Source organism: Thamnophis sirtalis, unplaced genomic scaffold, assembly GCF_051295495.1.
Source record: "Thamnophis sirtalis isolate CommonGarterSnake01/CBP01778 unplaced genomic scaffold, rThaSir2_p1.2 scaffold_3, whole genome shotgun sequence".
NCBI lineage: Eukaryota > Metazoa > Chordata > Lepidosauria > Squamata > Natricidae > Thamnophis > Thamnophis sirtalis.
This window is the reverse complement of record NW_028261383.1, coordinates 94,457,610-94,472,436: the sequence shown is the minus strand read 5'-3', so window position 1 is coordinate 94,472,436 and position 14,827 is coordinate 94,457,610. Positions and strand designations below refer to the sequence as shown.

General features: G+C 39.0%; 1 protein-coding gene across 6 annotated transcripts in view; it reads right to left on the bottom strand.

The window, feature by feature from the left end:
* Window positions 1-14,734, bottom strand: part of CDKL3 (cyclin dependent kinase like 3) — a 41,416-nt gene extending 26,682 nt beyond the window's left edge. The window contains exons 1-5 of one of the 6 annotated variants that reach the window (XM_087709535.1): window positions 14,619-14,734; window positions 11,800-11,981; window positions 7,626-7,820; window positions 6,139-6,317; window positions 4,496-4,608 (exon numbers count right to left, since the gene is read on the bottom strand). In XM_087709535.1, coding sequence (XP_087565661.1) covers window positions 4,496-4,608; window positions 6,139-6,317; window positions 7,626-7,820; window positions 11,800-11,964 — 652 coding nt within the window. In that variant the 5' untranslated portion in view covers window positions 11,965-11,981; window positions 14,619-14,734. Of the gene's footprint in view, window positions 1-4,495; window positions 4,609-6,138; window positions 6,318-7,625; window positions 7,821-11,799; window positions 11,982-13,713; window positions 13,962-14,618 lie in introns of those variants that run through there. The other 5 variants (XM_087709540.1, XM_087709536.1, XM_087709538.1 and 2 more) reach the window with 5 other exon arrangements.
* Between the last annotated feature and the right edge of the window lie 93 nt (window positions 14,735-14,827).

Genomic DNA, 14,827 nt, shown 5'->3' with positions numbered 1-14,827 from the left:
ATAACTGGAATAGGAAGGAGTGAGAGAACTCTAAGTAAGGCTGAGAGACCTAGCTAGAAAATGATTGCAGCCAGATAGACATGGTACGGATGAAAGTATTTTAGAATAATTCCTACAGATCCTGCCAGCTCCTGACTGATTTTGGGTGAAAGAGTGTCACTTAGACATAGAAACAATGGCAGCCTCCTTAGCTGAAGATTATCTTGCAGTCAGAAAAACTGAGGGAGCTAGAAGGGGGCATGGAGAGGTTGGAAAAAAGAAAAAAGGACTGAAAAAGGAGGTATGCAGGGGAAAGTGAGGATGAACAAACCAAAGAGAAAATAGATCCTGTTATAAATGTGCAAGATAGGGCACTTAGTTCAAGATTGTCGAATCTGCCAAGGAAAGGGATCTTTCACAGCCATGTTGCAAGCATCCAGAGAATAAGAAATAACAGGTGAGCTAAGATCAATGGAAACCCAGTTGCAGGTTTAGGAAGCAAATGAATGGTTTGTCCTTATTTGATCAAGAAAGAGTGGACAATGAGCACTTTAAAAATGTTTATGTCCATACTAGTCTTGTACTACAATGTAGAGCAAATATACAAGTTAAGGACAAAATAGAAACTATGGAAGCTATGCTTGCGGTAGTACTAAACTGCTCCATTGACAGCTAATATGAACAGATTTTCCCAGCTAGACATATCCTCAGAGGGAGGGGTAAGAATAACTACTGAGGTACCAGCATGTAACAAGAAGAGGAGGTTTCAAAAGCAATAGATGTTTTCCCTTCTCATCCTGATTTGAGTGGGAAAGGATGTGCAAGCCTCCAAAAGGGAAAAAAAGAAATAGGGAAGCAGATAAAACTAGCGGAGAGCTCCTGAATACTGGAGATCCCCCATGGGATAGTGATATGGTAAAAAAGCAGAGAAGACACTTCTTTAAAAAGATTTTGGCAGGAAGTGACAATGTATACAAAGAAGTATCTACTGAATACTAGATACCGTATTTTTCGGAGTATAAGACGCACCAAGGTTTTGAAGAGGCAAATTAAAAAAAAAGTAGGTAGGTAGATAGATAGAGGGATAGAGAGGGAGAGGGATAAAGAAAGAGAAATACAGTAGGTAGGTAGGTAGAGAGAGTCAGTAGGTAGATAGGTAGGTAGGTAGGTAGGTACGTAGGTAGATAGGTAGGTAGGTACGTAAAGGGATAGAGGGAGAGAAATAAAGAGAGAGAAATACAGTAGATAGGTAGGGAGAGTGGGTGGGTAGGTAGGTAGGTGTAGGTAGGATAGAGAGAGAGAGACATATAGTAGATAGGTAGGGAGAGAGAGAGAGTAAGTAGGTAGGTAGGTAGTGGGATAGAGAGAGAAATACAGTAGATATCGTGCTTCCCTGAAAATAAGACAGGGTCTTATTTTCTTTTTACACACAAAATATGGCTTGGGCCTTATTATCAGGGGAGGGCTTATTGTTTTGAGATTGCTGGCAGCTGCTCTCTTGCGAGCGGGCTCCCAAACAGCTGGGCACAGTCTCAGAGGTGAACGGCTGTGTTGCGCTATCACAGCAGTGTAACACAGCAACCATGAAGCAACCACACTCAGGAGCAGCCACCCGGCAAACCCCCTTTCCAGCTGGGCACAGCACCATTCACTGACCTAGGGGTATCGCAAAGCCACGTGAGCGCCTGTTCGCCGCCTCCCGGCTGTCGTGCCTTGGCACCTTCGAAATGCCAGTGAAAGGCACTCTACATGGCTGGAGAGGGGGGTTGCACGAGTGGCTGTTCCGCTCCCACTCGTGAGCCTCCCAGCCTCACAATGCCCTGGCACAGCTCTCCCTGCAGAGACAGAGCACCTCTGCTGCCGCTGCCACCGCCATCCCAGCAAGGTTTTTTCAGCAGCTTCTAAACCGAGTCTTCCGGCAGCGGCCGCTCTGGGTGTACGCTCTATGGTTGTGAGTCAGCTGCTGGCAGGGCATACTCCCAGAGTGTACAACCATAGAAAGTATGCCCAGAGCGGCAGGTAGGGAGAGAGAGAGTAGGTAGGTAGGTAGATGTTTCCAGGTGTATTTATCCATGTGCTGGAGAAGGAAATCACTGACAAAACTTAAGTCTTTGTTTCTGCTGGCACAGCACTTGATCAATGTAATTCTCATCAGTTAAAGAGCTTTCCAAAAGGGGGGGAAGGTTTTGCACTCTGCAAACCTCCGAAAAATGGCACGTTTTTCACGAAAACTGCCCTGTTTTTTTTTCAAATAAAATGCATGAATAGCTTTGTGGGGGGCTTGCAGAGTGCTCCAAAGAGGTTGGGGGGGAGCAAAAAACGGGCCTGTTTTTTGTCAAAACAATTACATGCATAGCCTTATAGAGGCTTACAGAGTGCTGCTGGGGTTGAGGGGGGGGCAAAAAACGGCCCATTTTTTGCTCATTTCTGCCCTCCCCAGCCCCTATGCACGGCCATTTTGGTGAAGGGGCAGGGCTTCGGGAGGCAAAAATGCTGTATTCGATGTATAAGACGCACCCAGATTTTCAGCCTCTTTTTTGAGGAAAAAAGGTGCGTCTTATACTCCGAAAAATACGGTAGGTTCTGCTGGTCAGAAATTGGAACAGATGTCAGTAGACACCGTCAGGTAGTGTCAAGTATGTGGGGAAGGCTGGTTAGCCAAACAGGAGGCAGTACTCATAGTCCAAAGGTATGACTACTCATCATGCCAGAACCAATTATAAAACCCTCACACCCTTACTGACCCAAACTGCACCCTCACATACACTGCACCCTCAGCCCTAATCACACTCTGCATACTCTTCCCAATCCTCACACACCCTCCCCAATCCACACTTTTCTCATACACTCCCTAGCTGGAGCTGAACCTCTGGGCCACTCCCTCCCCCATCCAGCAGCAGTCACTTAGCTGCCTGAAGTCCTGGGTTTTACAGCTTCCTGCCAGCTTCTGCACTGACTTTGGTTGCAGGAAGCTGGGAGGAGTTGCCTTGCATAACACACTTGGAACTCAATTTACAATGGTAAATGGGACTGCAGGGATTGCCATCACTTAGCAGTGCAGTTGCACTTTAAGATGGCATCACTTAGTGATGGAAATTTCAGTCCCAGTTGTCATTTTCAGTTGAGGACTATCTGTAGTGTAATGGAAATAAATTCCCCTGTCTAAGACCTTGGATTTATTTCATTATAATGAGTATTTAGTAATTATTTAAAGTCCTACAGATTGTACACGTACAGTAGAGGTACAATAATGGGTACCTTGAGTAGGGCAATTTCTGAAAATCCAGTTAGGCCAGAACACAAACTAACATTACCTGTCGTAAGGTAACTCTAAGACAATCTGTTGGCTATATCTGTAAGTCAACACAAATTCTCTCATCTTGAAGTTAAATAAGGTGAAAAGCTGAAGACTTTTATTTCTTTAAATTTTCTCACAGAAAAAACATGGAAAGCGAGGGAGAGAGAAACCTAAACCACGCAGAGTTAGAGGCAACACTTCCAGAACTCTGGATGGAGAGTAACACACCTAGATTTCTAAATGTGATTAAGCCTCGGGCAGAAAAGTAACTCTGAAGGAAATTGGCAACTTGTATTTAGTACATGCAAAATAAAAAAAATCTGATGATTAATAATTACACTCTTTATGCAAATAACACAAGCAATGTAATTCATCTCAATTGCATGTGTCATCATTTAAATTCTTATGTTTGGTATCAACTGCATTTCACATCACTGAGTGATGTCAGGCCCTATATTATTTAACAAACAATCCTTCCTTGCAAGTCAGTTAAAATAAGTTTTACGTTTATAATCTGTATGTGTATACATCCCAAAGGGCATACATAGTAAAAATTGATAGAATATATATTGCATAAAAAATAAAGGAAGGAGTAAAAAGATAACATATATATTTAGGTCAGTTCTACAATTAATAAATTATGTATCTTAAAATGATTTTATATATACATTTCTAGAAAGCATTTGCTTCTGGCTTTTGGAGTAACCTTGAAGATAATTTACATTGAAATTAGAAATACAGGAAGAAGTATTTAAACATGGTGGGATCAACATGTTCCAATGGCTTTGGAGAGGTTAAGAGATGAGAGGTAGGTACAAATAAAATAAAATCTGTATTTGAAGTCAAGGAAATAAGATAGCATGAAGACCGGATCTACAACTGTTTATGAGGTTGGCGGAAAAGAGAAAGTTGCAGGGAGCAAAGTGGTTCAGAAAGTCAAGCTTTGGAAGAACCGAAGCTATTTTGCTTCACACTATTTTCTAATGTATGTATCATAAGAAAATATGGAAACGTTTTGAAGCCAAGGAGAATTTTTCAAGTAAAATGTTTACTGAAAGTGATTTTTTTCAGATAAAGAATATGATTCACCTATTCCCCATAATGAAACTTTTATAGAAATTCCAAAGGCTGAACATAAAGATATAAAGGGCTAAATGCATTTATTCTGCACCAATAGATTTGCACCGTATTTGGAGTAACATTAAGAACAGCACTTACCAACTTTGGTCACAATTTTATGAAGTAGATCTAGGTCAGAGCTGCTGGGTAGATAGGGGTTGCCAGTGGCCATCTCGATAATCATACAACCTAAAGCCCAGATGTCCACAGGTCTAAGATCAGGAAATGAACAAAGTGCTCAACAATACAAAGACTAAACTTACAAATGTTTACTTCTTGTCATATAAATGTTCTAAAACAAATTTCTTTCTTTATTATAAATCTTACCATGAAAGGAAGTTCACCAAATTCACATACCTGCTTTAGAACCAGAATTTGGCAGCATTCCTATCATAATACTCGTATAATCATAAGACTGATGATGTATACAAATGTGTGCGTGTGTATGTGTGTGTACACACACACAAACACTATATTGCCAAAAGTATTCACTCACCTGCCTTTACTCGCATATGAACTTACTGTAAGTGACATCCCATTCCTAATCCATAGGGTTCAATATAACGTCGGTCCACCCTTTGCAGCTGTAACAGCTTCAACTCTTCTGGGAAGGCTGTCTACAAGGCTTAGGAGTGTGTTTATGGGAATTTTTGACCATTCTTCCAGAAGCGCATTTGTGAGGTCACACACTGATGTTGGACGAGTTTACATGGCCTACCACTTCATGGCTGAGTTGCTGTCGTTCCCAAACACTTCCACGTTCTTATAATACAGCTGACAGTTGACTGTGGAATATTTAGGAGCGAGGAAATTTCATGACTGGATTTGTTGCACAGGTGGCATCCTATCAGAGTTCCATGCTGGAATTCACTGAGCTCCTGAGAGCGACCCATTCTTTCACAAATGTTTGCAAAAACAGTCTGCATGCCTAGGTACTTGATTTTATACACCTGTGGCCATGGAAGTGATTGGAACATCTGATTCTGATTATTTGGATGGGTGAGTGAATACTTTCAGCAATATAGTGTATATATATAATGTTTCATATTGATACCAAACTGTGTGTTTACATCCATCTGGCAGAACCTACTATAGCCCAAATCTCCTCAGCTGAAATTTTTGGAATTGTTTTGCTTGTGCTTTTGTAATCAAGAGTTTACCATAATGCAACATTTATAGCTCTCTTCAAACTGTAGATTATGTCTATGATATTCTGCAAATTGCTGAGACTGAATACTTTTTAGAATTTATCAAAAGGAAAAAGGAAAAAGGAAAGGAAATAAAAGAAAAGAAAAGAAAAGGAACTCTTCAGCATGTAGCAACAGCCCCTGTCTGACCTGGGAAATTAGGCAGGGTTGGGCGTGATTAGTATTTGAATGGGAACCTGTAGGGAATGCTAGAGTTAAAGACCACAATGGAAAGCAAACAAACAAATAAACAAGAATCCAGAATAAGCAATGACAAACCATCTCTTATTGTTACTGTACAAAGAAAACTACGGGGCTATTCCCAGAAGTTAATGAGGAGTTGAGTCTAAATCAAGGACTTTTTAAAATCAAAACAAGAACTAGAGTATATAAATGTATCAGGGCGCCCTCTAATGTTCCTTTACTATTATTCACCACAAGTAAGTTTATAGATTTTTTGCTTTTGGAGTATTCTGTGTGGCTGTAATTTAATTAAAAATAATTAATGATACATATTTAACAGCCATATGTATTATTTTTTTAAAAAATACCTACTTCCCATATGTTGTATCTCTTAATACCAGTTCTGGAGCTCTGTACCACCTTGTAGCTACATAATCAGTATAAATATCACCTGGGGCTGCTAAAGTCCGAGCAAATCCAAAATCGCAAAGCTTAGTTATTCCAGTTTGTGAAACCAAAATGTTTTCAGGTTTAATATCACGGTGAATGACCTAACAGAAGAATAATGTAGAATCTGGTTTAAGAACAAAAATAGGTTGTTTGAAAACAGAATATTAAAAATTAACTAGTTCAGTAACAAGAATACAAGTTCAGACTACTAAACATCTAAGAATAAAATAATAACTTCAATTATCTTTTGGGAGGTAGAAAAAAATCTAGATGAATTAGTTGAACTGATGACAGGCTTAAAACTAAAGCCTATCTATATTATTAGTAGTATTAGTCTTATACTGGTTCAAGCAATAATAGAAAGGATTGAAAAGCAAGTTACATACTGAGATCTTAATATGACATCCATTTAATTATTTTCAAAGATGGGTCCAACAAGCCTGCTTATTATCATTTTGGGAACACTACATTCCATTTTATTTAAACCTAGACTTTTTCTGTTAGTGGAGCAAAGCATATTTGAAATAATGTTTGGTTTTTAATTATAGCTTTTGTTTTAATATACTAGAAGGAACAATAACATAACTGTTAATTAGGAATTCAATTTCCTATAAGCCAATGTTGAAAAAAAGGGAATTATCCCTTTGTTCAAGAATGTTGAATGTTTGGATAGAAAAGCAAATTAATTCAAGAGCTCAGATGAAAGAAGTCTGTGACTCAAGGATGTTTGCTGCCTTGTTGGATTTTCTACATAGAATTTTAAAAGATCTATATCAGGGATGTCAAACTCACATTGTCACGATGGCATCACGTGACGCATCAGGACTTTTCCCCCCTTCCCTAAACCGGATAAGGGTGTGGCCAGCATGTGATGCATCCAGCCTACGAGCCAGGAGTTTGACAGCTCTGACCTATATGAACAAAGCTGGAAATTTTAATCTCAGAATTTTTTTTAAACTACCAGGTTTATGCTGGAGGTCCAGTAAGAGGAAGTATGGGAATAGTTTGCTATTATACCAAATTGACATAACAAAGTCCACTTCCAGAATCCCAAGAGATGCCATTGTTTAATTGAAGAAACCTAGAGAACACTATCTCTGCCAGTTTGATTCAGTCTGGCAGATACTATGGGAGATAGGCAGCCTTCAAGTAACCAGGTCTTATATCACTGAAGTGCTTTATAGGAAATTACTAGCACCTTGAATTGCACCTAAAAGCTAAATGGCAAACAGTGCAGCTTGCAAACCAGAGGAGTTGCATGGGCATACTGAGGTACGCCCATCAATGCTCGTGCTGCTGTGTTCTGGACTTGTTGAAGCTTCTAAGTGGTCTTCAAGGGCAGCTAAATATAGAGTCCATTGCAGTAGTCAAGCTGTACAATACTTACAAGATTTTTGTAAAGTACTTACATTGTTGCTGTGGAGGTAGTCAATTGCTCGAAGAATCTGATAAAGATACCTCTTAAGTCTTCTACTATCCAGTCCATGAGAATAGTGTTGCAGCTCATCTAAAACTGTGTGGTCAATAAATTCAAACACTAAATGAATTTTCTTTTTTTGTCTGAAGACTTCAATCAGATTGACCAAGTTTTCATGACGAAATTGCTGTTAACAAAAGAGCAAATGAAGAATATTGTGTGTGCTCTACCCTGCCCTCAACACTCAATTATTTTTTATAATAATTAATTTAAACCAATATATTTTATATGTTTTATTAAGTAATTTAATAAAAGTATCACAAACACTACTGTTAACTAGGAAATCTATGAAAGAATAACTAAAAACTTGGCTTCATCTACATTACAATTTTTTAAAAATGGAATTTACCTCACAAAAGCCAATTCTTAAATTAAGAATCTTTGCACAAAGAAAACCAAGCTAGGGGGCGGGGGGACCCTCATCTGCCACTTTACTGAATTGTAAAACCTCCCAAAGTTATTGGGAGCCAAGCACCCTATAAATTGTTACAGTATTTACAGGTAGTCTTTGACTTACAATAATTCTTTTAGTGGCTGTTACAATGGCAGTGACTTATGATTGGTTTTTCACACTTACGACACTGCAGCATCTCCAGGGCTACATGTTAAAAATTTAGCTGCTTGGCAATTGGCATGTATTTTTTGATAGTTGCACTGTCCCGGGGTCATGTGATCACCATTTGTACTCTTCCCAGCTGACTTCCAACAAACAAAGTCAATGGGGAAACCAAATTTGCTTAACACACATGATTTACTTAACAGTGATTCCCTTAACAACTATGGCAAAAAAGTAAAATGGGGCACAATTCACTTAACTGCCTTGCTTAGAAATGGAAAGTTTGGACTCAGTTATGGTTATAAGTAAAGGACTACTGTATATACTCAAGTATAAGCCTAGTTTTTCAGCCCACTTTTTGAGCTGAAAAAAGCCGCCTCGGCTTATACTCGAGTCAATGAAAAATTTGCCCGAAATGGAGGAGAAAAAGGGGCGGGGCCATGCCGCTGGGTGACGCTCATGAATGGCCCAGCGCTCCTGAGTTTCCCCTCCCTCTGTGTCAGTTTGCCGTGCAGCGTGCACTGCACCATCCCCCCTCCTCACGTTCTAATGTAATGCAGGGCTATCTTACGATTCCCCTTCCTCCCCCTCCTGCCGCTCTGCAACGATGTCCCACCTCCTCCTTGTTATGGCAAGCAGCCACATAGCGATGTCCCACCTCCTCTGGTACAGTGATCCAATGATAGGAATCACTGTGCCGTGTGTCATAGGAGGCGGGACATCATCATCACAGCGGGACATCAGCATCATGAGGTGAGTGAAGTATTTCATTGAATACACCGGTATTGTGTGATAATAATTTGTTATGCAGAGCAAATTTTTACAATGGCTACTGTATATTTAATGGGCACAGGCAGGCTGTATATGTTATTCAATGGGCAATGGCATTATTGGTATCTATTTTTATTTTTGAAATTTATCGGTAGCTGCTGCATTTCCCACCCTAGGCTTATACTCGAGTCAATAACTTTTCCAGTTTTTTGTGGTAAAATTAGGTGCCTCGGCTTATATTCGGGTCGGCCTATACTCGAGTATATACGGTACCTATATTAACATATTTGTAGCCCACCTATGTGGTAGATTGAATCAGGAAAACTATACAATAGCAATTCCAGTTTTAGAAAATCACTATAAAAGAAACACTACTATGGAACATAAAATTATATTGATTTCAAGGTTTACATAATTACATCTTAACATGTTTTTGAATTAATAACAATGTAGCATGAAAGGCCCATTAAAAGGAGTCATTTCATAACTCAGCTATCACAGCTGAAAATCTCTTCATCTCTTCCTAACATATACCTTCCATAAGGGAACAAAGATGACAGACTAACAGACCCTAATATTTAGGCAAATACTTATAGGAGAGATATCCCACTTAGGATTCTATGTGTTATTATCAACGCCACAAACATACGCCATAAACGTAGGGCACTGGTGCAATTCTTTTGAAATTGGTCTGATGGAAATTATATGTGCTGTTACCAGGATCTGCAGAATTTGTGAGCCCTATCAGTGCCTTGCAGTGTCTAAAAGAGCAAAATTGGTCTGTCCTCTCTGGATCAAGTTTTGTCAAATAATCTTGAAAACCACCACCCAAAACTTGCTACCAGAATCAGAACCATCTCTTAAATTAGCAAATAAAGATCAGGTGCAATGCAAATGGTTACACATTGCTTCCGGTTGTGAGGTGGAATCATCTAAAAGAAACTGAGAAATCATTTATGATGATCTGTGACACATCACTGCTGTTTTCTTTTTGCTTGTATGACAGTACCAAAGAGCCACTGATCTTAAATGTGGTATTTTCAATGAATGTGAAAAGTTTGCCACTTTCAAATATAACAGCATAGATATCCAGAAAGGAAATTTCAGAGAATGAATATTCTATCCCTGACTAAAAATAGATATACCTGGCTAAAGGGGCTCCTGATCATCAAAGTTACTTGCTTTTTCAATGACAAAAAATTGATGAAAAACACCCTAAAACTATTGACATCTTTAAAAGTGTAATCCTAGCTAAGTAAGCTATTTTTCAAACGTCCAGATCTGAGAACGCCAATTCTATCCAGCCTCCAATTTATCAGGAGTAATTTCATGTCTCGGTCATTCGAGTATCCAGTCAGTAGTCCCTTTCCTGCGCAACAGCATATAACTCCAATAAAAGGGAGGAATATAGTTGAACAAAATCAGGATACCAATAACATCCACATTCAAATCCCAGATCACCTCACCTAACAGATTTATATAGAAGTTAAACAGCATGAGGGTATGAAAGGAAGTCCTGTGTTTACTACACTGAAACAAAGCTTTGGAAACTGAGGGATAATAAAAATAATTCTATTATTAAATACTGTATAATTAATATATAGTTGCTGTATTTCTAATTGTTATATTTATTATCTATGAAAACAACAGCATAACATAAGTATATCTTGCTGCAGCCATATGAAGAAATGAAGTAGCTGCAGCAGGATACTTTTAAAGAGTTTTTTTTTTTTCAAGAGGAAGCTTCCACTGGGACAGCCAGCAGAGCCAAGCCGGGATAACTTCAACATTCACTGAAACAATGTCACTGAAAAATATATTATTTAAAATATTTAAACACATATTTTAAAAATCTAAATCTGTAAAATAAAGAAAGACTGCCAAATACTGCTACAGATAATATAAGAAATGTATAAAGTAATAAATGTAATTAATTTCTTTGGAACATCAAGGTGAGTGTTAAGTTCTTTAAAAAAACCTGCATGCTAATTTTAAAAGGTTTACACAAAATAAGCCTGGCATAAACATAATTCCTTTACTTATACTAATATGTATTTATATACATCCCCACCCTATGTTACCAGTGCCAAACATGGACATTTGCAATAAAGCATGAGTGAAAGTTAAACACCAAGGAAATGAGATGTTTGAGGAAAGCTGTGGAGTGACCAGAAGGGATAAAATAAAAAATGAGATCATAAGAGAAAGAACTGGAATAGAACCAATCTTAAATTACAAAGACAGCGTTAAGTGATTTGCTCACCTGAAAAGAATGTCTTGGGATTCTATACCATACAAGGCATATACAAAAAGAGAAGGCAAAAGAACACAAAGCAGACCCAGAAGAAGATTGAGAGACAACATCAAAGACACACTACAACAGCATCAAATAACAATGGTTGAGGCTGCCAGAAGTTCAAGAACCTGAATCTTGTATCTTCGACACCCGAAGTGGTAAGAGGCAGTTAAGAAGAACATGTATTTACTAGGTTATAAATCAAAATTTTAATATCAAAACACCTCACACAACATGTGTCCTCAACAAATAAACTGCCACAGTCAGTGCAAAGATGCCTTGCCAAATACTTTCTATGCCTCCAGGACTCACTGTCAGTTCTAGCACTGCCACAGCTCTACTAGCTGGTGAACAACTGATTGGCATTTCTTTGCATGTTGTGATTATTTTTCATTTACGGTATCAATGTTGCTCTTTTCCCCCTACAAGTTGTACAGGCCTCTATTAAAAACACTGATTTTTAAAAGAATAAAAGAAGCAAACCTTCAGGAATTTTATCTCTCTCATTGCAATTTTGTTGACAGATTTTTCTGTTTTTTCATAAAATATCTTAATGGCAACTATATGTCCTGTTTCCTTGTGTTTACATTTCATTACCGTTCCGTAACTTCCCTCTCCCACTTTTCCAAGGATCTCATACATTTCCATACTCAAGTCTGAAATCTCTGGAAGAAAAAAAATAAATCTTGTTAACCAGTCTTATTTTTGTTTGTTTCTTAAGCCCTGCTTATAAACATGAGCAGATAAATTATGGCTACACTCACAGGCATACTGGCCTGATAGCACATAATCAGAATTAAACATATCTAATAAGCTATATAATGGTTAAAGACACTGATTTATCCAAATTCCACCAGACTAAAGTGGGCAATTAATATCAATACCTGTTGGGTTTTTGAATATTTATTGTCAATGGAGAGGACTACTGCAGGATAAGGCTATCTACAATTGTTTGTCATGATGGTATATTGCTCCCACCAGTATAAGAAATAATATGCTTCCAACTGACTGTTGCTGAGGACATAAAACTGTTATTGAGCCACTGCTTATCAATTTTCTATAAGTAAGTTGATTACTGAAGGAACGGATTGTTGAATAAATTGGCTATAGCTCTGATCCAGGATGACTGAGTTGTTAAGACTAGAGATTTGGTGGACCATATCCCACGCAACACAAAGGGTAGCTTGCATTTAAATCAGGCAATTAGTTTATAGTCTACTCTTGACTCTTAATACATTCCATTTCTTAATGCTTTTATTTCAGATCCACTTGCAAACTACATTATGGCTCCAAGATTTATCATGTGACTATAATATATTAGAAATAGCATATTGTCTGGATTTATTCTCTGTTAAAAATGTTCTCTTTTTCCAATAAGATTATTTGAAGAAACTATTATTTATATGAATATTAGGGAAATTCATTTCCAAAATGGTTAATTGCTGAAACATGGAAAATGTCATACATAAGAAAAATGCCCAATTGGGTAGAGGATCAAAAGCAGGGAATTCTTCCCCTGAAGAGGATTGCATTTCAATGATTATTAATCTTTATCAAAATGGTAAATAGCAAAGAAATGTAGGAAAGCTAATCAAATTTCTGCCAGGGACTAGCTCATCTCTCCCTCTATTGAACTAGGTTGTGTCTGCATTCTTTGCAGCTTATCCTTATTTACTTATTTACTGTACTGGGTACACTCTGCTATAATGGAGTAACTCCCACTTCTCAAAAAGAAAAAAGAAAAGGCAAATGTTTAACTCCCTGATTTTTGCAGGAAGCATTAAAACTATTTAACAGATGGAAATGAGATGAAGCCCATCAAATGGTGCATTTGATTGCTGTCGCCAGCGGGGCACAGGGAGGTTATTGCATTTTATTTATTTTTGTATTGAGCTTTTATCCTTGTAAGCCTCCGGGAGTTACTGAGAGTGAGTGAGTTGGGTGGCCATATAAAATAAATCTTAAATAAATACACAAGGATCCTTCTGCCCACCATGGGGGATATCAAGAGTGGAAACTTCTGATTAATCTACATTGCAAATGTGTCCTTTGGTGCATTTGGATGTTGCATAATGCATAGCCAACTCAATCCCCTGCACATTTATTTAGGTACTTTTGAGTATACTGAAGGTTTCTCTGGAGCAAGGGATTATTACAGGACTGCAAAATAATCCTTTGCTTTTAAACCTGCATTTGGATTTTGATGATTTGCAACGTTTTTCCTCACTTCCACCACATCTCCCCTCCCATGCTACAGTATTTGGAAACGCAACCTGAGCAAGCTTCATCACCTCACACCCCACCCTGCCTGCTCTTTTCCGGGCCTCAAGGAACCTCTTTTCCGCGTCACACCAGGATATCCCACAGCTGCCCTCCCTTATCTAGGGCGCTCCTGACCTGCTCCCGGGAAATCCCCATGTTGAGTCTTCCCAGGTCTAGCCAAGCAAACCGGTCCAGTTCCATGGCAACCGCCGCTATGTCAACAGCCAGGCACGACGTCATCGCGTTCGATAAGGTTTCGGGCAAGGCAAGGTCCTGGGTGACGTCAGCTCCCGGGTGGAAGACGATGTTCTGTCCCGCCTTATGGGGTGTTTCTGCAAAAGCCGCTAATCGGCAAAAATTCATTTGAAAGCACCGGACAACGCCGAGTGCCCACAGCCCGGAAAAAGCTCATTTCTTTGCCCTCACGTAGCACCTTTGTACCATCAGATGATCGAAAGTGGGAAACATCAGATGTTTCAGGGGCGGGTGGTTTCGGCCGTAGTTACGTTCGTAAAACTTATTTTCTAAATTAATAGGCAATATGCTGGATCGAGGGTGGGTTTTTTTTAACCCGCTTTAATCGGGTCTCATTGCACACAATCAGAAAGCTTGCAATATTTCCGTAGCTATAACTAGGCATTCTGCTAATTGTTTTTTTTTCTTATACTCATTCACGTACGTCCCTGTCGCTTCAGCTGCATTAGTATAGTTGCTTAACTCTTTTTCATTTTGCAGATCACCGTTTTTAGGGGATTGTTGCCTCTGTTACCCAAGCAACCCCGATTTTATCGTCGAATGGAGATGTATCTAAAAACAACATTGGAAGATTGGCAAAAAAAAAAAAAGCACTCCTTTACTGGGCAAGGTCACTACACACACAGTCATACACCTATAGGTTCGGTTGTTGGTCACATTAGGCGGCAAAAATAATCCTGTGACATCTTAAAAACCGACCCAATTTTTCACGCGATAATAAATTAACTCTTAAAAGCACAGTGAGACTTGTTTATCATTAGATTCTTCACAGGCTTATACCACACCTCCACAATTTAACGATCAGGGAACTGTGGTTAATATATAGAAAGATGAATAATAGACGCGATCTTTTGAAATCAAAAATCAGAACGTGCTGCAATTGAAATCTGCAAAAACATCGCCCGCGCCGCCGCAACCGCGTCCCTCCGGCTTAAAAAGCGAGCGGAAGCTCCCCAGAGGGAGCTCGGAGAAAAGGGTGCTCCCCTTTTCACGT